Below are 22,327 nucleotides of genomic sequence, written 5' to 3'. Positions count from 1 at the left end.
TACTCAGGAATAGGGGGGGGGGTATATGGATTCTGATTCTGATCGTACGTAGATATGTAATATGTGCTTACGATCAGTAATTAATGTTTCCTTATAGTTATGCTTATATTTTCCAGAGTAATAACTTATCTAAGAAGATTAATAAAAAATAAATAAATAAGTATATAGAACTTGATTGCATGTAGAAAAATTTGTATCGATATTTTTAATTTTTCATTTTTTAACGAAAATGCGTTTTTTAAAGTAAATATTCAGTGTTTTCAGGAATCTTCAGGTGGTATACTACAATTTTGTTTATTGTGTTCTGTAGCAATAAGATTTTAGCAAGAGCGTGACAATTTGGTAATAGTTTGGTATTAAAACAGTTGAGTATTAAAATATGATATTTTGCAGTATTATTACATGGTGATAATTAATTTTCTTAATGCATTTATTGCTCTTCCTGTTATCATGAGATAAATTGGTACATTGATAAATATGACAATATACTGTAAGCCGCTTGAAAAGCATTTTTATCAGTAAGCTCGCTCAAAAAGTGTGCAGCTTGTTTTTCCCCATCCTCTCATTTTAAAATTCAAAGAAACATGTTACACGTCGAATTTTTACTGACAACAACTGTCAGCATTGTGAAGGTATTGATAGGAAGGTTTGTGATGATATATGGTCTGTCCTATAAATACGCGAACTGATGTCTTAAACACTTTCTTGTACAGAATTACGGTACATCAATCTTATCTCCTTCAAAATACTCCCGATTTGTAGCAATACACTTGTTCCACCTCCGTGTCCGTTGTTCTAACCATCCGTGGAAGTCTTTAGAAGTCAGGGTCTTCAGGTGCCTTGTTTCACGTTTTATCGTCTTCACGTTGTCTCAGTGCCTCCCTTGCATGACCGTTTTACATTTCGAAATTAAAAAGAAATCGCAGAGGGCTAAATCTGGTGAGTAAGGAGGATGATCTAGTGTTATGATCGAATTACGGGTCAATGTTGTCTTCAACACAGGAGGTCGATGGTCGTCCTGGCCTTGCCTCATCCATGCCATCTTCATGGTCCTCACTAAAACGCTTGATCCACGTGAAAAGAGCTGCTTTCTTCAGTGCATTATTTCCATAAACAGTCCTCAACATTTCATGAATTTCTTGAGTTTTTTCCAAGTTTCTCCAACAATTTGTTGTTGATTCGTCGTTCCATCTGTTCATTAATATTCATCGTCGACACGAACAAAAACAGAACACTACTAAAAGAGCTCTTTCGTGGCTAAGTGGTTAACGTACGCGCCTTTGGCGTGGAAGACCCGTGTTCGATTCCCGCGGAGCTCATATAGTTCGGATTCCACGTTAATCAATAGGTCCACGTCTCATATAGCCTCCCTGCTAAAAGGGACATTAATCTCAAAATGAAATGAATGAGGACACCTGAAAACCAATGCCACCTTTAGCTGTACGCTCACGTGGACGGTCTGGTGGTTACTGCCACTCCAATGAATCTCTTGCCAACAGATCAGCAAGTGCACATGGCCTAACTTCAACTCAGGAGCACCTTACTAGCTCAGTTCGCGTATTTATTGGACAGACCACGTATGATACACCAAGTGTCTCAAAAGTCGGAGCCATAGGCGAAATCTCTCATGAGTACAGATACAAAAATATGGAAAGGGAGGGGGAATATTGAACAAATCAGTAGTTTTTAATCTAAAATGGTGAAAATTTTCCAGTTGCACTAACTGTTTGAGCTCCACAGTGGTAAGTCGCCCTATGTTAATTTACAACACCGCGAATATGTTTGCCAGCAATGCTATATTGTTGGTATTGTGAGGGCTCAAGGGAACAGCCATTTTTATCATATTTTCGTAACTACACTTTAGGAGTGTGCTATAGAGTATGGTGACAGGAAAAAGAGGGAAGGGGCGAAGGAGACTACACTTAATGGGCGATATCAAAACAGAAAAATTGTTGAGGTGAGTTGATTTTGAGTTTAACGTCCCGTTCAGCAGCGAGGCTATATGAGACGTGGACCTACTGATTAACGTGGAATCCGAAGCACATGAGCTCCCGCCGGGAATCGAACCCGGGCCTCCCACGCCAAAGTCGCGTACGCTAACCGCTTAGCCACGGAGGAGCTCGCAGAAAAATTGTACGTAAAAACGAAGAGGTTAACTGAAGCTTCTCAGATGCGACAAGTGACCTGCCAATAATGGCAGAATATCTATTATGATTACTCATAACGGAGTTGGTTTATTGCCGCGAACTTTTGATACACCCTATATACAAATGTATTAACAAAAAATGAAAAGACGCTAGTAAAGAACTTTTCGAGGCTACATGGTATATTGTATGTACTGAGTATACTGTTCAGGCTCAGGAAGTTTTGATTCATTATTTTTTTGTATTATTTTTAAAATTAATTAATAGTATTATGTAATTAATTCCCATGCGTTCTATCCCCACTAAAACCTTGACAAAACAGACAGCTGTCAGCAAGAATTTAACGTATAAACACACGTTTGAGTTAAGTATAAAAGGATGTAGAACAACATGCTAAATTTATTTTTTTTTTTTTAAATTTTATTTTTTAAATTTATTTTTCAAGTTTATTAAGGTGTAAATAGTCGAAGCTGTTCATTATGAACATCATAAATTTCCGATTTGAGTGACATGTCGGTTTTAGTTTTGTACAGTCCGTTGCAAAAAAACCTGCAACATGAGAATGTAAGTTTATTGTGAAACGATGAAGTCTTGCTCCAAAATAAGTGTGCAGGGGAGGACGCCGAGGTTTCTCCTGGCGTGATTCGTGTCACTTAGACATTATGTTGATTCCCTGCCCTGTTAGGCATAGTTTCACAAACTTACATGCACATGTTTGCAGTTTTTTTTTTTTTTTTTTTTTTTTTTTTTTTTTGCGGACTGTACGAGGCGGCTTTTACTATTTCTTTCACTACATTATCTTTCATTTTATACCTTTTCCCTTCTTATTCGACAATTTCTCATACTTGAGCATGTCATCTGTTCTTTAGTTTCCCCTCGTGGCCGTTTTCCTGCACTTTTATGTGTAGGAATTTCTTACGTGCTCTTTTAAATTCATTGTTTGTACATCAGTATACCAGTGTAGTCTACGTAATTGTTCTTTTGGACGCAAAATAAGGTATTAGTCGGGGAAGGTGGTAGAAAATGCAATGTTAAACGCTTTGTAGAAAGGTTTAAACCCGATTTAAATGATACTTTAAAAGCTTATAGTGTTTGTCTTGTTGAAATATAGTTTTCTTGGTTTCAGGCATAAATCGAAGCAGTCATCTGCTCCAAGTGGTGGGACAGGTGGTAAAACAGGGGGTAGGCCAAGGAAGCGCCATTTGAACACTACACCGGATAGAGACCCAACCCCTAAGAAAAGTCGTTCATCCACCTCGTCTGGAGAATTCGTATCCGAAGTGACGTGTGATTCAACCTCCGAGGCAAACGAAGGATCTCGAATTAAAGGTACAAACCCTGCCTCAGTTAATCAAAATTCACAGGTGCAATCGACCTGCAGAGGAGGTCGATACTCAAGAAGGGCTAACCAAGGTAGACAGCTGGCTTCGTTGGGGCGTAGTGGGGAGCCTGATCGGGGTCGAGTGCGGGCCGGTAGGAGGCCAGGCTCCTCTCAAACATTGGATAATTCTACAGCAGGTAGATCTGTACCAGGTCGAGGCAGAGGACGCGGTAGGGGACGGACAGTAAGAACCCCTGAAGTTAATAAAAATAGTGGAAGCATTCCATCACTTACGTCTGCATCGAGTTCTGAGTTGTCGAACAAGGAAGAAAGAAGTTCCGGGAAGCATCCGTCAGCTAATTCTGAAAACGGAAAATTAACAGGCAGTGGCTCGGAGAAAAGCGTGTCATCCCGAGTGAGCACAAATTCCTTTAGATCAGGCAAGGAGTCGGAATCAAGCTCTCGCGCAGGTAGTGCCAATAGTGTTGGACACAAGAAGGAAAGTGGTTCCAGATCTCATATTAGAACCAGGAAAGATTCTAGTACTTCCGGTTCGTCTCAGTTGAAATTATCTGCCCAGAATCATCACGGGAGAAGGGGGGATCGGGAAAGTTGTGGTAGTTCCGCTTCCGAAGATCAAGATATTCGTGAATACTCGTCGAGCAGCAGAAGATCCTACTGGAACTCTGAAAGACAGGCTACAGTGAGTGACGTAACGACTCGCGGTGGAAGACAGAGCTCCAGAAACTCGAGTAGATCTTATACGTCGTACCGAGACTCCGTCGCTTCGCAACAGAGTAGCTCTTCAAAGAGTGAACGGAAGTTATCGTCGCGGGAGAAGCCAACGGGAGGAGGAAGGCGATCCAATTCAAAAGAAGCTTCGACCAAAGGATTGTCCCAGGGCGCAGAGGGCAGTGGCGGTAGAAGGAAGAGGGATCCAGTGGATACCAGTGCATTTAGCCTTACAACTAATACAGGTGAGTCTCAATTTTATAGTGTCAATTTCTAATATATAGAAGTTACCCATATAGGGTTTAAATCCACATTGACTACACTTACATATTAGAAATATACTTTGCTTATTGTTAAAGCCCAGTTAATTAGTACCAGAAACTAATTTTGCAACCGAAATAAGGAAACCTGGTTTGTATTCCGCGTAACATTTTTCTAAAGTTTATAAATACGGAACCTGTTTTTGATATATTGAAGTATCAGAATATAATTACTTGGTTGCACCATGCAAATGATAATAATTTACTGTAAGTTAACAATCTTGATTTATTCGATTTTGAATTAGAAGTAAGTATGTGATGCAGTAAAATTATTTTGTGAGTCAGACACATATCAACTTGTTGCGAGTGACAATTAGGTAATGCTCTAAGCCTATAGAAGAACATTCCTTTATCCCATCTTCTGATTCCTATTCTTTGCACAGTTTTTCGCGTTTCTTTATTTATTACGAAATATTTGTGAATATTTCACACGATTGTTGTAGCAATATCTAAAGAGAAGAGAATGGAACTGCGTCTTGTGTCCAGTTAGATTGTAATTTCGTTTCTACCTGTGATTAAGAAGTAAGTGACTTTAAAAAGAAAAAAAAAGTAGAAATTGTCCGATACGGTGTATTCATCAGTTAGATTTCGTAATTCTGTAATGAAATCCTCAGGTAACTGGCTAAATAGAACAAAAAGGCCAGTTATAGAAGAGCTAATGCTTTGTAAATATTTACTGAGGTGTTCTGGTTTTACTGTAATACTTGCTCATGCATCTTTGCCATATCTTGGTACTATTTGCGAATTTGAGTAATTTATTTGTTTCGAAACAAGTATAATGGTCAAATTATAAAGTAATGTGTCCATGTTAGAAGTTTGTTAAACTTAATTTTGCTTCAGTCCTAAAGGTGGTATTGTTCATTTTGGCAGGAAGTTAATTTTCATTTAAATGTTCGAATTTAAGTAGAGAAGGACTAAACTTCAGAAGAATTGTTGAGCAGGGACGTAATTATATCGGAAGTTAATTCAGGGGGTTCGTTTTATGACATAACACCTTCAGTATTTAGTTAATGATATTATGATCTGGCAAGGGATTATACATTCACTTATGTTCTGGTTGTACATGTCTTCTGATGAAATATGATTGATAATAATACATTCTTTGTGTATATGTTTGCTTAAGATTGAAATAAGATAGGCTGGGTTGTGTGATCATCTGTTTTTCGATTGGTGTTAACTTAAGATTGCCAGTTGAGTCTTCGTTATGTTCGCTTCAAAACTCTTGGTTTCCTTTGTTATGTCGATTATTTTAGCTTTTGTGTTTAAAATTTTTAACTTTTTGAAACGATATTGGATCTTTTCCTTGTTCGAAGTGTTTGTGTGTTAAAAATGAATTAATAGTTTCGGAATGGGTTTAGTTTCGTATACATAGAACATCTTTGTTATAAAAATCGTGAAACTGAAATCAAATTTCGAGTTTAATGTGTTAATATATGCGTATATATAGAGAGAGATAGACAGTGAAATATCATTAATTTTGGCTTCATATCATGTTTAAAGCAGACTCGTGAAAAAGGTATACAGTATAAAGTGAAAGATTTCTTTAGAACAAGTGACACATTATTGAATTCAAATTAAAATCAATACATATTTACCTTATTATGTGATTGTCATTCTGCTGAAGAAATTAACTTGAGGGGAAAATATTTTTAATGATATCATCAGTCTTGTGAAAATTGTAGAAAATATTTTGAATAGTTTCCTATCCGTATTTAACTTTAATCAATCTATCTACATTATTCAATTTAGTAGTGGAGTTATTGTAAATAGCATACTAGCAAAAGAGATTTCATACATTTTAAGACTTTATTTCTTAAACTTGGGGGGGGGGGAGTAAATTTCAAAGGTCCATTTTAATAAGTGATAATAATTTTATTTTTTGAAAATGTATATTTATTCAATTGTAAGATAAAATGTTAGTGTCAGTGTTATTTCCTTACTGCTGACAGACCACGCGAGAGAAAAAAAACGTAACATCGTTAAAAGTAGCTTGTTTTTCGTAACGTAAGTGTATATTTTTTAAGAAGAAAACATTTATTTATGTAAATTGAAATGGATCTTTCAGTTAAGGATAAGAACGGACATTTTCTTCGTAACAATATATTCTTATTTGCGTATAAATTAGAAGCGCTAATTAATGTATAGGGAACGAAGTGTCAGCGGTATTGTGGCCACATCTAATGTGGATTTATGCCTTCCATTAGTGTTCAGATATAAATTGAAATCTGTCTTGCTAAGATGTAGGGATAGGGGCTGCTATACATGGAATGAATGTCGTGTTTGATATTGTTTGAACTGCTTGTTTCGCAGATACTGTTCCTCCTGTTAAAAAGTATCCATTGCGTAGTCAAGTGAAATTGGCTACCGATATCGGACAAACGTCAAACAAGTCGCTAAGTTCTTCCTCGCCACCTAGACGCAGCACCGTGGTTCCCAAGAAGAAAGCCAAGGTTGGGGACAGTGCCTCCAGGAGTCTGGGTATGCTCAATCCTCTGTACATTTACTAATATCTTATTAGTGTAACGGAATATTGAAATTTTAGATGCATTAGACTGTGGGATATAAAGTTTAAGAAGGGTTTGTTTACTGTTTTTAAAATGTAGGGAACTAAAATTGGGTTGCTAGGGTGAGTGCGTGGACAAACTTTGAAATTCTTTCTTTACATGAAATGGAACAAACGAAGTTTTAATAAAACGTGACACCAAACCCTTTGTTTAAGGACTAAAGATATGGAAAATGTTAGGTTTCATGTTTTTTCTTCCTTTCTTTTCTTTACTAGCAATACAGACGAATGTACAGTCGCCAGTTAAATCAAAAACTTACCTTACACAAAATATTTCTTCAGTAATACCAGAAAAAACGAACCACTTAGAGTACAGTGTCAGTGGATTACATAAAATTTTTATTTATGTAGACTCAAACTAGTGCATTCGTTTTGAAATCGATAGTATTTTAAAGTGAGTGTTCGCTTTTGCTGATGGCTATACAAGAAAACTCATATTCATAGAATAATACAGAGTCCGCCAGAAAAATGTATACCCTCTTTGTCATCCTATATCAGAATACCGGGATTGACAATTGTTCTGAAATTTAAATAAGTTGTAGTATGTTTTTTCGCCCAACAGATGTCGGCATTGTTTTCAGTTACAATGTTGGCCGTTGCTTGGGACGCTCGAAAACCTTTGCCAGAAGATTACAGAGGCATGTGCATCGCTCTTCATTGAGCAGCTACCGCTCGTCGTTCCATCCGTCCCAAACTTGTCAACAATGCTTTTGATTGTTAGGCGGGTTGGTGGTTCAGAACCAAACTCCCCTCTCCACTGACGCTGCACTTCAATAAGCATTTCCAAACCTGATAAAACACTTCAAAACGTACTTACGCTGATCGAACGTCAAGCGTGCTCCTGCCATTTTCTAATCTCACTAACCAACCATGCTGACAGTATCGACATCTATTGAGCGAAATACCGTACTACAACATAATTTTAACTGAAAACAATGCTGACATCTGTTGGGCGAAAAACCATACTACAACATATTTAAATTTCAGAACAATTGCCAATACAGGATGACAAAGAGTGTAAACATTTTTCTGGTGGACTTTGTATATGTCAATACTCTGAGGCAGTTTATTCGCTTCAAAGGAGTCATTGATTTTAAAGGATATTTTTACAGGTTCCTAATTTCGGTTTTTCAAGGATCGCCTGTTTTTTCTTCTTAACGTATTGAGGAAGGGTTTTGCCAAAATTTTCCGCAGTTCTTGCTTTTAAGAGCAGAGTTCTTCGATATTTTTCGTATATTGTTCCATTTCAAGTAATGAATTTTACTTTTTGGGAAGTTTGTCTTATGTTCAGTACAACTTGCATATACCAATATTATTACTGTTATTAGAAGAATGTCACCATTAGAATAACATTTCAGAATTATAAATGAAAATAATTAATTCTTTGTTACGTAAATTTGTTCTTTGTAATTTGGTTTAGTAATATGTTTTACCAAGTATCTAAAACGGTATTAAATTAAGAGAAATTATGTCCAATTAATTCACTTTTTGCCGGAAGACTGAAATCAGTAAACTTGAGTCATTGGATCGGAAGATATTTTCAAAAATTGTTCCGCGCTGTTAGAGATTCATAGACAAGCGAAAGCCCAGATTCTATGAGGCGTGTTCTCTTGGGACAAATTATATATTTCTTCAGTTTATTCTGTGAGTCATGGTTAACGTAATTTCCAGATTATTGCGAGTGGAACGAATTAAGTAATTAATGCTTCTGTTCCAAGTGTACGTTCTAGGGTGAAATAACTCTCACGTCATATGTAACATCGTTATCTGTTTATATATGGCTCATAGAGTGATGTATTGAATCCCATGACGTAATGTTTACTGTTTTTTTTTACTGTCATCTACCTTGTGGACGATTTTAAGTTTTCAGCTTTGTTATTATTAGTTTTCAGGTCTGTATTAGACAGTTTTCATTTGTGTCGCATTTACTGTTGAGGTATGAACTTACGTGTTCCGAGTCTGTCTTTGTTGTTTGACGTTTTCTCGTATTTGTCATTCGAGACAATAATGTCATTTCTGGGTTGAATTTCTTACCATGTTGCGGTTAAGTTTCATCTGTATTTAAACCATTGCTACTTACGGAGATTGATTTTGTATTAACGTTAATTGTATTTTAGATTCCGGCGTAATGTATTAGGTATATTTTTGCATTCAACCATTGAGTCGGCAGCTTTAACTTAAGATCCTGACTTGTTAAAAATAATACAAAATTGACAATTTTTCTCTTGTTTGTTTTTCATAAGTGAAAGGAGATAATGAAATGCAACTTATCACAAACATAGATAATGTTATTCTACAACAGAAAATATGAATCTGAAGAGTTTTCAGTGTTGCCAGAATAGTATTTCCCCTAAAAAATAAGGTAAGGAAGCGACTAGAAGAACGAACTCAACTACATTTGATTACGTATCATGTTGTTGGTATCCTGTGAACTACTTTTTAAATAACATTATTATTTAATTTTAATAACTGTATGTTAAAACTATTTTGTTTATTACAAATTAATACAACTGTTATTTAGAAAGTAGTTCACAGGATTCAGAGACAACACGGTACGTAATCAAATGCAGTTGAGTTCGTGGGAAAATGTTATTCTGGCAACACTGAAGACTTCAGATTCAGATTTTCTCTTGTAGATTAACATTATCTGTGATTGTGGTAAGTTGCATTTCCTTATATCCTTTCACTTATGCAAACAAGCAAAAGAAAAAATAGTAAATTTTGTATTATTTTTGGTGAGTCAGGTTCTTAAGATGTCAGAATATCTGATTGCTATACCTAAGTTGCCTAATTTAGTGAAGTATTTTTAAAGCTAGATAAATATGTCTTGGGTGGCCTCTGTGTGTATTTCATGTGAGCATCTGTGATTAAGATGATGAAAAAATACTGTGCTTATATCATCAAGGTAGCTTCCTTGAAGAAGGTAATAAAAAATAATTTTGTAAGATACCGTAAACTGGGGTTACTTGGAAAATCTGGGGCTATTTGGAAAACTGATTTTTTTTTTTTTTTTTGTTTGTTATATGGTACAATAATGAGAACTATGACAGATATGTCGTTTTCTTCCAGACCAATAAAAAGTAGGCACCTAAAAGAGGCAATATGAATGGTCATAAGCGCTGTGTCTTACTTATAGACTGGTATAAAAATTCTCACAACAATTGATAATCTTCGGGGTTTTTTCAATTTTCTGTAAATGGTCACTGTATTTCCGTAACGTAAAGTGATTTTTACCTAGTTATGCTAAATATCATTGATTTCAGAAGTTTCGTAATGAGACTAATTAGTTTTACATTTCCTTTCTGGAACAATCTCTGACCATTTTTTTCTATTTCCTTTCTTTTTTCTACTAAAAATAATGATATTGATCAGGGGATAGAGAACGATGACATTATTGAAGTTTCACCTGAACCTACCTACAACCGCAAAGAACAAGTTGTTTTCCCATATAACTTTGCAGCAAAGAATTTCAATATATAAATTTCTATCAGTAGGGCCTAGCGTGGCATAATTATTACGTAATAATAATATATCGTACTGTGTTATATTATTATTATAACAGTACCATATGATATTTTTACAAAGAGTTAAGGTAAATGTACACTTGGAAAAAAGGGTACCAGGTAATTTTGTAAACCAATGTGAGGCAATTACTGATCTGATGTATACATAAATTTCATAAAATTATGTAGAACATGCTTTAGTGTCTTAAAGAAGCCTCAAGAGCTTATTCGTGTATCGGTATTTACCAAAATTTCCCTTCCACATTGCGATTTTTTTTTAAATGGTCCTGTAGACCTTCAGGAAGGCGAGCTTACTACTGTAGTTAGTTTAAATTGGTTCAGCAATTTATTGTGTTTAGCTAAAAGGTTGTACAAAAATTTCCAAATAACCCCAGGTTACGGTATGTTACGATTCGTCGTCGTCTTCGTGAGAAATGTCTTGATGGAGGATATTATTTTAAAATATATTTTTTAGACTCATAACCATTTGCGAGTAGAAGTAAAATTCCAAGTTCGTTCTGAAGTATAGTTTTTAGAATTAGTGTACAATTACTATAATACAAGGATTCAAATAGATCACGGTCAGTTGAGAAGAGTTGTTACATTGAGAATTTATTTTTATTTATTTATTTATTTATTTATTTATTTTTTAATATGAAGTTATAGCAGACTGGACTTTTACCTTAAAGCTTGACCTCAAGTGTTGGTATTAGGCTTTTTCCCTATTCAATGTTCTAACCAGGTCTCTTTCGTGGCTAAGCACGTAGCGTGTACGCCCTTGGCGTGGGAGACCCGGATTCGGTTCCCAGCGGCAGCTCATGTGGTTCAGACTCCACGTTAATCAGTAGGTCCCGTTTCATATAGCCTCGCTGCTGAAAATGATATTACACTCAAAATCAACTCAACTCAAGGTTCTGACCAAACACTCGACTCAATTGTGAGAACGTGAATGTAGAAATGGACAGAGTATGCAGCTTTTGAAATGCTTTCGTCTGAAAGTAAAATTCATTTTATAGTAAAAACTATATAAGTCGATCATCTATAGTTACACTAAAATTCTTCTGCCGGCAGACGTGGCCAAGAAAAAGGCTTAAAACTGACATAGTACTACAAAAGGCAATTTTCTTCAGTTTCAGAATTGAATTTTAAAGATAAAGGGGTAGGTGCGGTTTCGGTTTTATTTTGCAGCGCCCTGGGATATTGGTTATTGAAAAAAAAAAAAAAAAAAAAAAGTACCAAGTAAAGAGGAAAACATTCTTTGTATAACTGCATATATACTCTGTGGGTTGTATTAGACGTTGTCCAGTTTTGTTCAGTTTTAGAGGCCATTTATACTCACAATCATAGGTAGAATTTGGAAATACTTTTATTTATTTATTTAATCTAGATGCACACTCACGTTTGTCGAGATCAGCATGGGACTTTTAAAACTACAATTAAAAAAAAAAAAAAAAAAGATTATACATTGTTTGTGTAACTTGACAATACATTGAGACACTCATAGTGGAAACATTATTTTCAATGCGCTAATATTTTTGTTTGTTAAGTATCATCTTCATTTTGAAAGAGAAAACTAATCATTTTTATATATGACTATGCTGAAAAGGATTGAAATATTACGTAAATAAAACATGCTTCGAAATTTACGTAGTGCATATGCAAATCAGCAAAACACTATTAAGACTCTTAGTTACCGCTGCAGCTGCTGAGTGTTGAGTAATAATAGAATCTTAAAAAAAAAATAAAATAAAAATAAATAAAAAAAGTCAGAAAAGCCAAGGTTTGAGAAAAATGAGAAACTATACTGCACACTGTAGTTTATCCAAAAACGTCTATTTATGTATAATATACCATGCGTACGGAACAGCTTGACAGGTGCAGATGTCTCACAAAGTGTGTATCCACGCGCAGCAAACACAATAGTGTTGTTAACTTCATGTCTGACAAAACTTGACATGTGTCGTTTTAGAGGGGAGGGGGAATCCTATTCATATAGAGACAGTTAGTTTTGGCAACATAATATGGTTACTAGAAAATTTCCTCGTCCGTCATTTGTCCTGAAGATTTAATTTAGTCGACATTATGGAATAAAGATTACCCTGCACAGAAATAAGTTGTACCTTTAAACTTAAAAAAAAAATAAACAATATGTCTGTTAGATTCAGCAATTTATTTAATTATAAATTAAAAAAGTTATACTTATTGTTGGGCCAATACGGAATGTATAATTAAAATCGAAATGAAACATAGTGTATAATTTTATTTAAAAGTTCGTTATCGAGCAATGAAAGGGATGCACAATTGAAAAATACGTTCAGTGTATTAGTGTTTATAATTCTCATGTTCTGTTCTTGATATTAGGTGGTTCTCTATCATCTGGAAGGAAGGAGAGCTGTCCAGAAAAGCAGGAGAAGCCGCAGTTGCGACGAAGCACTCGAACTAAGAGCACCACGGGGTCCTGTGCTAGTAGTAGGTAAGGCGCTACGGTTCTTGGAGATTTGATATTTGATAGTTTAGTAGTAGCTGATTAGGATAATATGTAACAAGGAGATTTTGTGGCAATACTATTGAATTTCAGAAAACCTTTATTTCATGCAGGCTGCCGATTTGATTTATTCCTGGCATAATGCACTCGTAATTGACTTATAAGGTCATTCCAGTGTTGCACTTTTAGCTGACTGCTTCTGAATTCGCATCGTGATATTGGAGTCGGTTAAGAATTAAATTGTATGTTTTAAACAAAGGAAACTAATATAAAGATGAAGGATTTAGGATTTAGATTTCTGGGCTTTCGGCATTTATGGCTACTTAGCCCGTCACCTATGAGGGATGACGTTCCTCAGCGAGCACACTATTCGGGAAAAAGAAGGTAGGAAGCGGCCTGGGACCTATAAGAAGGTACCACTCCGGCACTCGCCCGGTGTGAATGAGGAAAACCTCGTTCAGGATGGCTGGCCTGAAAAAGCTTTTCCACTTTTTCGACCTAGTGTCCCCACCGGGAATCGAATCCGAGACCGCTCGCACCGAAGGCGAATATGAAGTATTAAAATTCTTCCCATGATTAAGACCATATCAAAATACAATCGTGACTCTAACTTCATATGAAATAGTGAATTGAACTTTAACTAGAAACACTCGAAAAGTTGGTTTTGTTAAGGCTATATTAAGGCTGAAGTTTTTAATATAATGGTAAGAAATTTGAGACGATAAAAATATTCATTGCCCACTTTACTTACATACGTGTTATATATAGTACAATTCTTCCACACCGAGTGCAATCAATTTATAAAAGGTGACAATATGTGCGATAAATTTTACACTTCTCTCAAGTATTTGCAATGAAATAAAAAATAAAAGAAACTGTTGTTTTTATTTAAAATGTTAATCCTAAATTACAATTATTGGGAAAAAGAAAAAGAAAAGGTTTCTGCAAATAAATTTGCGTCTGTTTCTCGAACAGATGTGAGTTATGACTCTAGATATTACTACTCAGAAACAAAAACAAAAGACATACTGTAGCTACAAAATCTAAAATGAATTTACAGGGTACCCTCCCAATTGTGGAGAGGTGAATAAGCCGTGAATTTCGTATATCGTGAAAAAAAAAAAAAATGTAATTGAAGACAGTTCAACTTTTTACACAAGCAAACAACTTCTCAAAACATGTGCATAGAGAGGGTGTAAATGTTAATTTTTAAAGTTTTCGACTGAAACTGAAAAAATTTTGGACTATGAAAAAGCTACGAATTCGATTATTTAGTTTGAGTCGGAAACTTATGTTCTTATAATTAGTCTTTCTCTCATAACTTTCAACTTCAGGCAATCAGGATTCGAGAGTAACATTATCAATATCAACAGTATTATTTGATTTAATTTATTGATTTCATTTGAAGCATTTGAATTAAGTGTAACATTTAATTAGAATTCAACGCACACTTGGCTTCCGGAAAGATTACTTAAGAAATGCTTAGTGTGGGTTCCGCATGATATTAGATTTGCTTAATTTCTCACTATGGTACTCAAATACCTAAAAGAAAGTAATTAGTCCAAAGATACACAAGATATAAGGCTAGCGAAACAAGGTTTATAAATTGGTGATAATCTTAAGTTTTGTGGAGGAACTATAAAGAACAATGATGCAGCGTAGTACGCTAGTAAATATACAGGGTATTTCAGAACAACACCGACAACGTTTGGGAGGTGATTCCTGACACTAAGATAAGACAAACAGTATAGACCAACTTAAGTGCACAAATGCTTCCTTTCGGAGTTATAGGCTGCCGAAAACACGAAAAAAAGAATTTTAAAGGCCCATAGCTCCAAAACTATGGGTCCTTCCATAGTCGGGTCAAGACTTCACTTAGGAACTAATATGTGCTCTATCCAAAAAATGCATGTTTCAGAATCCTAAGATACTCACGCAACAATTTTTATAGAGGGAGTTTGGCAAAGGGCGTGTAATTTGAAGTACTTACCAACTACCTCAATAAAAATTGTTGCGAAAGTACCTTAGGATTCTGAAACATGGATATTTGGATAGGGCACATATTAGTTCCAAAGTGAAGTCTTGACCCGACTATGGTGTCCTATAGTTTTGGAGCTATGGACCTTTAAAGTTCATTTTTTTTTCATGTTTTCGGCAGCCTGTAACTCCGAAAGGAAGCATTTGTGCAACCAGGTTGGTCTATATTTTTTGTTTTATCTTGGTGTCAGGAATCATCATCTAATGTTGTCGGTGTTGTTTTGAAACACCCTGTATATCAAACTATTTTCCAGAAATTTGTTTTCGTACCAATTATGGGTGTAAACTTAGCGAATTGCACAGCTCTGAGAAATTTAAAAAAAATTAACATTATATATCGTACTATTTATTATGTAAGTACTAGAATTTAAAATTCTAACATATTGCTGTGTTTTTGTTACTATGAAAAGTAGGAAGAAGCTGGGAGATTAGTGAAATTTTTACTATTAAAGAAAAAGGGAAAATGGAACGACAGCAGAACAAATTCCACTTTGACATTATTTGAGAAAGTAGACAATTTTACGATGATTGGTAGATTGTATTTAACATTATGCTGATTACGTGCAGGCGGAAAGATTTTGAGAAGCAAAGTGATATTATAGAAAATATTGATTTATTGTATTAATTTAATTTCTGTCTGTTTTAATTTTGTCTTTTATATTTTAGCAGCCGCCGCTCCTCCCGGGCTGGAAAGGTTCCTTTGCCTGGAGTTGGGGGTATGTCGGGGCAGGATGGAAGCAGTGGTGGACCTGTCCCCTCAAATGGGGTGCCAGGCCCTCCAGGTGGTGAAGAGTCATCACAGGGAGCTGCCGGTAAGTGACATTCCAACATATCCAAACGGATTTCGCACGCATGGTTTCGTATCATGAATCCTTATTTTGTGTTACGCATATCTGTCCTTTGAAAATTCTCGTACTCTTTCATTTAGTACAATTGTAAGGGAAATGAGTGATGATAGTTCAATTTCGGTTGTCAATTTTAACCTTTTCAGGACCAACGGCTCAAGGCCCGAGCCAGCAGTTTAAACCTCCGTAACTTGGCTGCTAATTAATGTAGAGAGTTGACTTAGATGTCTCTCTCTTCAGGAAGGATGAAACTTTCCAACGGTCTGCGTTTCATCTACATCGGGATCCCTTAGCGGAAGGGGGAAAAGTTGGATGTTTTTAGTTTCCTCTCCTCGGCTTTTGAGGGGGGAACTCTTCTCCCAAAGGAAATACATGCATAAAAAGTGGTATCAATAAAGATAAATGAATATACTAACTAATGATACCCTGTGTATGGCCATTGGAGTTGGTATTACCCTTTTTTATGTGCATATTTTTTTATAAAAGTAAAACATTACTTGAAAATTGTGGGACGCTGGCAACACTGTTATTTATCGAACGCCGAAGAAAATATTGTCATACGCATGCCAGACATTTGGAACAATCATATAAAAATGAAAAGCGAAGATACAGTAGCAAGGGAGAAGAAATTCGGAACATTGTACCTACGTGAATCATTATATATATATATATATATATATATATATATATATATATATATATATATATATATATATATGTATAATATTGTCGTCTACCCAGACGTTGGCAGCCCTAGCGATGCTCCAAATTGTCACAGAGACATGAACGTAAATCCTTGAAAAGCTTATGGGACACAGATTGCAACAAGGTAACTGTTGTGCCTTCCGTGTCCAACCCGTAAAAGAAAATGAAAGTAAAAAAGAAAATTAATAAAAAATAAATAAATAAATAAATTAGGAGGAAAATACACTTTTTCGAAGTTTGTGGGGCTCTGGCAACACTTATTTGTCGTACGTACGGGGGCACAAAAGTTAGCTCGTTGAAATCTATGTTCATTCCATAAGCTTTACAGCGAGGTATTGTTCATGTTCCTGTAATAATTAGAAGGTGTACTGGGGCTGTCAACATAAAGGTTACAATTTTCTTGAAATTCCTGTCGGTCCTGAAACGGTTAATAGATAAATTTTTCCCAACCCCAGGATCTAGTTAGGAGATAATACAGGAATACCCGACATAATGCAGTGAATGGGCAGTAGCTTTTCCAATACATTTTTTTTTTTAATAAAATTTTATGAACACTTCTCACACGACGGAGTATATAACGTACTGTTATCCAGTTTAATAGAATAATATAAAAAGCGTAACAAGATATAATGCATGTACTCTGTGCACATGGTCATAGGTTTTGTCCCCGGGGAGGGGATTTTTGCCACGAATTAAAAAGTCCGAGTAGAGATTTAGATCCCATTTTGAGCTGTAGTTTTCATCTCATGTAACCAAAAACGTGTACTAAATTGGAAGCAGTAAAAATGTATATGGTCAGAGTATTAGGAGAACTATGAAGAACAATTTTTAAAATATCCAATTCTTTTGCTTCAACGAATTTAAAATGCTAAATAGTGCATAAGTAATTGAGATATATCTGCGTCTATTTAAGATTTGTTAATAAGTAGATGTGTAGTGTTTCATATAAAAAGAAATATAGCGCTGTTCAGTAATATTTTTAGGTGATTTAAAAGCTAAGAATATGTAGGTATAAACTTTATTGCAACTACACATATCCTTTGTTTTATCTTACATGAATTCATTATTGCTTCTTTCAGATATTACAAATAATATTATATTGAAAGTTCACAGTGTTACATAATCAGAATAAATAAAAAAAAAAAGTAATCATCTTATTGCACTATCAAGTAATGCGTGTAAAATCCCTTTGTTTGAGACTTTTTCCCGTCTGTCTCTCTGATTCTCTCGCACTGTCATTTCTTTCTCTCTCCTCCAATGCTCCAACTTCATACTTATAGCTACCTCCACATCAGGACCATCTGGCGTAGCAGCGTCAGCAGACAGTGAGAGCGACGATAGCGAAGTTGGACGTCTTCAGGCTCTTCTGGAAGCTAGGGGTCTACCTCCACACTTATTCGGTGCTCTTGGACCACGGATGCAACACCTCTTACATCGGAGTATGGGAGCGAGTTCATGTAAGTGCCAACTCAACCTCTTTGATTCATTGAGTAGGGAAGATTTTTAATGTCAATTAATAATTGTAAATCAGTAACATTTTCAATTTTTCAATTTTGTAAGACTAGAAGTGTGTCTCTGAAACCATAAAGAAAAATTTGGCGATTTCTACTTGAAATACGCAAGTTTTCTGCTTGTTAGTCGCAACTCTGGAATTAGCAAATAAAATACCGAAACTCTATATGTACAGGGTGGCCCAAAAGTAAGTATACACCCCAGCACTGATCAAGTATAACATTCTAGTTTATGGGTTTAATTGCTTCGGCTGTTCCGAGCTCTAAAAGGATATTAAGAACAAATAATAAAGAAACTAAGTCTACCTCATGGATAACAATAAAAAATACAATGAGCTGATCAGTACGGTACTGTATCCTACTTTTGGGCCACACTGTATTTATTGGATATAATCAAAAGATAGTCAAGTGGTTAGGACGCTGGACTCATGTTCGCGTGGTCCGGGTTCGATTCCCGGCCGGTGCTTCCCAATTTTCGGCGTCCACCCAGCGTCGTGAGGCAAACTGGGGAGTCACGTGAAAACAAGAAGTGATGGCCATTAGATATAGAAAGCTCCTGATGCGCCTGTTACGGACAGGGCGTCGCACTGCAATGATCACGTGGGCGCCGCTAGGCTGGTCTTAGTTCGCTCAGTCGCTAGCGGATGGCGCTGGAGCTGGCTTAGGCTCATAAATGGGCCGTTACGCCGAGCAGTTTGTTTCGTTGGTCTAATCAAAAGATAGTCTAGTGGTTGATAGTTTAATATTTGAAGAAACATCGTTACATATGAAGGAACTTGAAATTAAAACACTGAACAAAAATCAATTTGATTGTTAGTTTACTGCTCTACATAGAATTATGATTAAAGTTACGTGAAATGGTAGTAGGGAAGATTGAATTCAATTAACGAAGATGTTCCTGAAACTTTTGTAGAGAAAAATAATGTAAAGACGAGAAGTGTAAAGACGAGAAATATGGTACGAGGGATAATCAGAAAGTAATTTTACAAAGCCTGCAGTGAAAAGTGTATATATTACGTCATGCAACCAACGCAGCCAACAGATAGTACCTACAGTGCGTTATTTTTCGACATAAGTATCCATATTGGTTGAGCACGGTGTCTACTGATATTAAAAATACTTGAATTATACTGGAATTTAATTTTGATACTGGAAATAAACTGGACTTTTGATCCACATACTGGAAAACTCATGAAATTGGTAATTTGTCAACGATATATATATATTGTAATGATTTTAATAGTCTTAGAAACAATTTTGTATTCATTGAGATTGTAAATTTTCCAAAGCAAGAATTGTATACATTTTGTAATTAGACATTTAAAGCAATGGGTGGGATGGAAGGCTGAGAGGGGAGTTGGGAGGCCCTTTAAAAAAATGTTAAAAAATTATTTGTATTAAAAAAAGGATAACTAAATATATTACAAATAAAATATTCTTTTGATTACAAACAGTTACAAACTTGAAATCATCAAGAGTGTTTTTATTCCTAAAGAAGTTTTAAAAAATCATTGTATTAGGTACTGGAATTTTGCTGATGCTTATACTGAATATACTGAAAATATACTGGAATTTTGAAAATAAAACTAAAACTCAGTAGACACCCTGTTGAGACATTTGTCCCAGCGTGAGACGAGTTTGAAGATTCCCTCCTGCTAAAATTCTGTCTTTGCGTGTTCAGCCACATTGTCACGAAGTGTTTCACCTCTTCGTCTGAAGCGAAGCGACGACCTCCAAGGTTCTCTTTCAAGTGCAGGAACAGGTGAAAGTCGCTTGGAGCGAGGTCTGGGCTTTAGGGAGGGTGGTCGATAATGTCCCAGCGAAACTGCTTCAAAAGCGTGGCAATATGCGTGCTGTATGCGGGTGCGTGTTGTTGTGAAGGACCAGCCACAAACTTTTGACACCATTCTGCGGCATGCTGACGAGACATTACAGTCTCTTCGGAAACCTCTACCAGTTGCCGGAAAATTTCAACCGCGGTTATGTTTCGCCCCCAGAAAATCGAATAACTGAGCGGACCTCTTCGAGAGACCAGTTTTCCAAACAAGCCACTATTTGTGTTTACGTACAACTGGCGCCGTAGATGGCAGGTGGCTGAAACTCTGCACATTTGCCAACTCCATGTATTAAAATTACCACATACTCATTATTTTTCTATAACAGACGAAACTTCAAAAATGTCGGCCTTGTAACCTTTGTTTCTGATCCTCCCTCGTATGATTTGTGTGTCTAAAAGTTAATGTGGGATAAAAGGTTTTAAAGAACAAAAGTACATGTCTGTAATTATGCGTAATAGTTAGGGGAATGGGATTTGCTTGTACTATAGTAGTATTTGGTCTAGGAATTAATTCGTGCGGTTGGTACGCACACATTGAAGCTGTAGTACAAACACAAAATACATAAATACCTTAAGAAAAATATTGTCCATCGCTAGCCACCACTTTCGCCCATCTGTCAGGCAATGTACGGATTCCGTGGCGAAAGAAGTCCTCATCCTTGGAAGCGATCCAGTCAGAGACCCATGTTTCGATATCTTCTAAAGAAGTAAACCGCTGCCCAATCAAATCGTTGTTCATGCAATCGAACAAGTAGTAGTCCGAAGGAGCAACGTCTGGTGAATACGGCGGGTGGGGTAAAACTTCCCATCCGACATTTTCTAAATAGGTTTTGACCGGTTTTGCGACATGTGGGCGAGCGTTATCATGTTGAACAATAAGTTTATCATGTCTGTTCTCCCATTCTGGTCGTGTTCTGGCCAGAGCTTGCTCAAACGCATTAATTGTCGTCGATAACGTTCTCCATTCATAGTTTCACCCGGTTGCAGCAGCTCATAGTACACCACACCTTTCATATCCCATCATATGCACAGCATAACCTTTGCACAGTGAATATCTCGTTTTGGTTGTGATGGACCTGGTTCACCTGGTTTCACCCAGGCCTTTTTTCGTTTAGGGTTCTCGTAATGGATCCACTTCTCATCACCCGTAATAATTCGATGCAGAAACCCCTTTCTGTTCTGTCGTTGAAGCAGCAATTCGCAAATGGTTTTTCGTCTTTCAACGTCTCTGTCTTTCAATTCATGTGGAACCCAATGTGACATCTTTTGAATCATTCCCATGGCTTTCAAGCGTTTGGAGACTGTTGTTTGATCAACGCCTAATGCTGCTGCAAGTTGTTCCTGCGTTTGACACGAATCCTGCTCGAGCAATGCTGTCAATTCTTCGTCTTGAAATTTTTTTGGCTGTCCAGCTCGCTCTTGGTCTGCCAAGCCGAAATCATCACTTCTAAACCGTGCAAACCACTTCTGACACGTTCGCTCAGCTAGATCATGGTCACCATACACTTCCACCAAAATACGATGACTTTCAGTCGCACTTTTCTGCATGTTAAAGTAATGCAGCAGGACACCCCGCAAAAACACTTTATCAGGCACAAATTGCGCTATGTTCACTTAACTACAAACTGGTGTTGTTGACGCTTTAATCCACTGCCCTATACTACGAACGATACGCGATGACAGGGGTTTGCAACACATGTGTGGATACACGGAACTGTGGGACGCTCCGTTCGTTGCGCCATCTCTTGTCCACCCGCACGAATTAATTCCTAGACCAAATACATCGAAGTGGAAATAGTTCTAATTGTGATGGTTCTAATTTGAAGCAATACAGCGTACAGTAGTCAAAGTAAGTGTACATTAAATATTAAGAATACAGTATAATAAAACTGTTTCAAGACACTGTTAATTTCATGGTTTTAATCACTTATTAAACATAACTTCCTGTCATTCACTGTCCTTTCTAACGCCCTTCAATTTGATTTTCAGCATCAAAGGCTCAGCAATTACTTCAGGGCCTTCAGGCAACAGGAGATGAAGGACAGCAGTTGCAGGCTGTTATAGAAATGTGTCAGATGTTGGTCATGGGGAATGAAGATACGCTGGCAGGATTTCCTGTAAAACAAGTCGTGCCTGCATTAATCACATTACTTGGAATGGAACATAACTTTGATATGGTTAGTTTTTTTTTTTTTTTTTTGATTAGGGTATCACATTTTATTCAACACTTATTGACTATTCAGTAACATTATCGGACGACATTATGATTTCTTTCAAGTACTCTTTTTCTTTCGTAAGTTACCTGGTTACTGTAGTAACGCTTA

The 22,327-nt window shown here is 36.3% G+C and overlaps 1 protein-coding gene across 10 annotated transcripts in view; it reads left to right on the top strand.

Annotated features, from left to right (window-relative positions):
• ctrip (E3 ubiquitin-protein ligase ctrip) overlaps window positions 1-22,327 on the top strand; it is a 117,479-nt gene that overhangs the window by 18,640 nt on the left and 76,512 nt on the right. For 5 of the 10 annotated variants that reach the window (XM_081769957.1, XM_081769954.1, XM_081769960.1 and 2 more), the window contains 6 exons: window positions 3,271-4,442; window positions 6,828-6,995; window positions 12,945-13,056; window positions 15,772-15,917; window positions 17,936-18,112; window positions 21,993-22,180. In XM_081769957.1, coding sequence (XP_081626083.1) covers window positions 3,271-4,442; window positions 6,828-6,995; window positions 12,945-13,056; window positions 15,772-15,917; window positions 17,936-18,112; window positions 21,993-22,180 — 1,963 coding nt within the window. The remainder of the gene's footprint in view (window positions 1-3,270; window positions 4,443-6,827; window positions 6,996-12,944; window positions 13,057-15,771; window positions 15,918-17,935; window positions 18,113-21,992; window positions 22,181-22,327) is intronic. The other 5 variants (XM_081769964.1, XM_081769958.1, XM_081769961.1 and 2 more) reach the window with 4 other exon arrangements.

The sequence above is a fragment of the Thermobia domestica genome, chromosome 8 (genome assembly GCF_964235325.1).
Source record: "Thermobia domestica chromosome 8, izTheDome1.hap1.1, whole genome shotgun sequence".
NCBI lineage: Eukaryota > Metazoa > Arthropoda > Insecta > Zygentoma > Lepismatidae > Thermobia > Thermobia domestica.
This window is presented reverse-complemented; position numbering and strand designations above follow the sequence as displayed.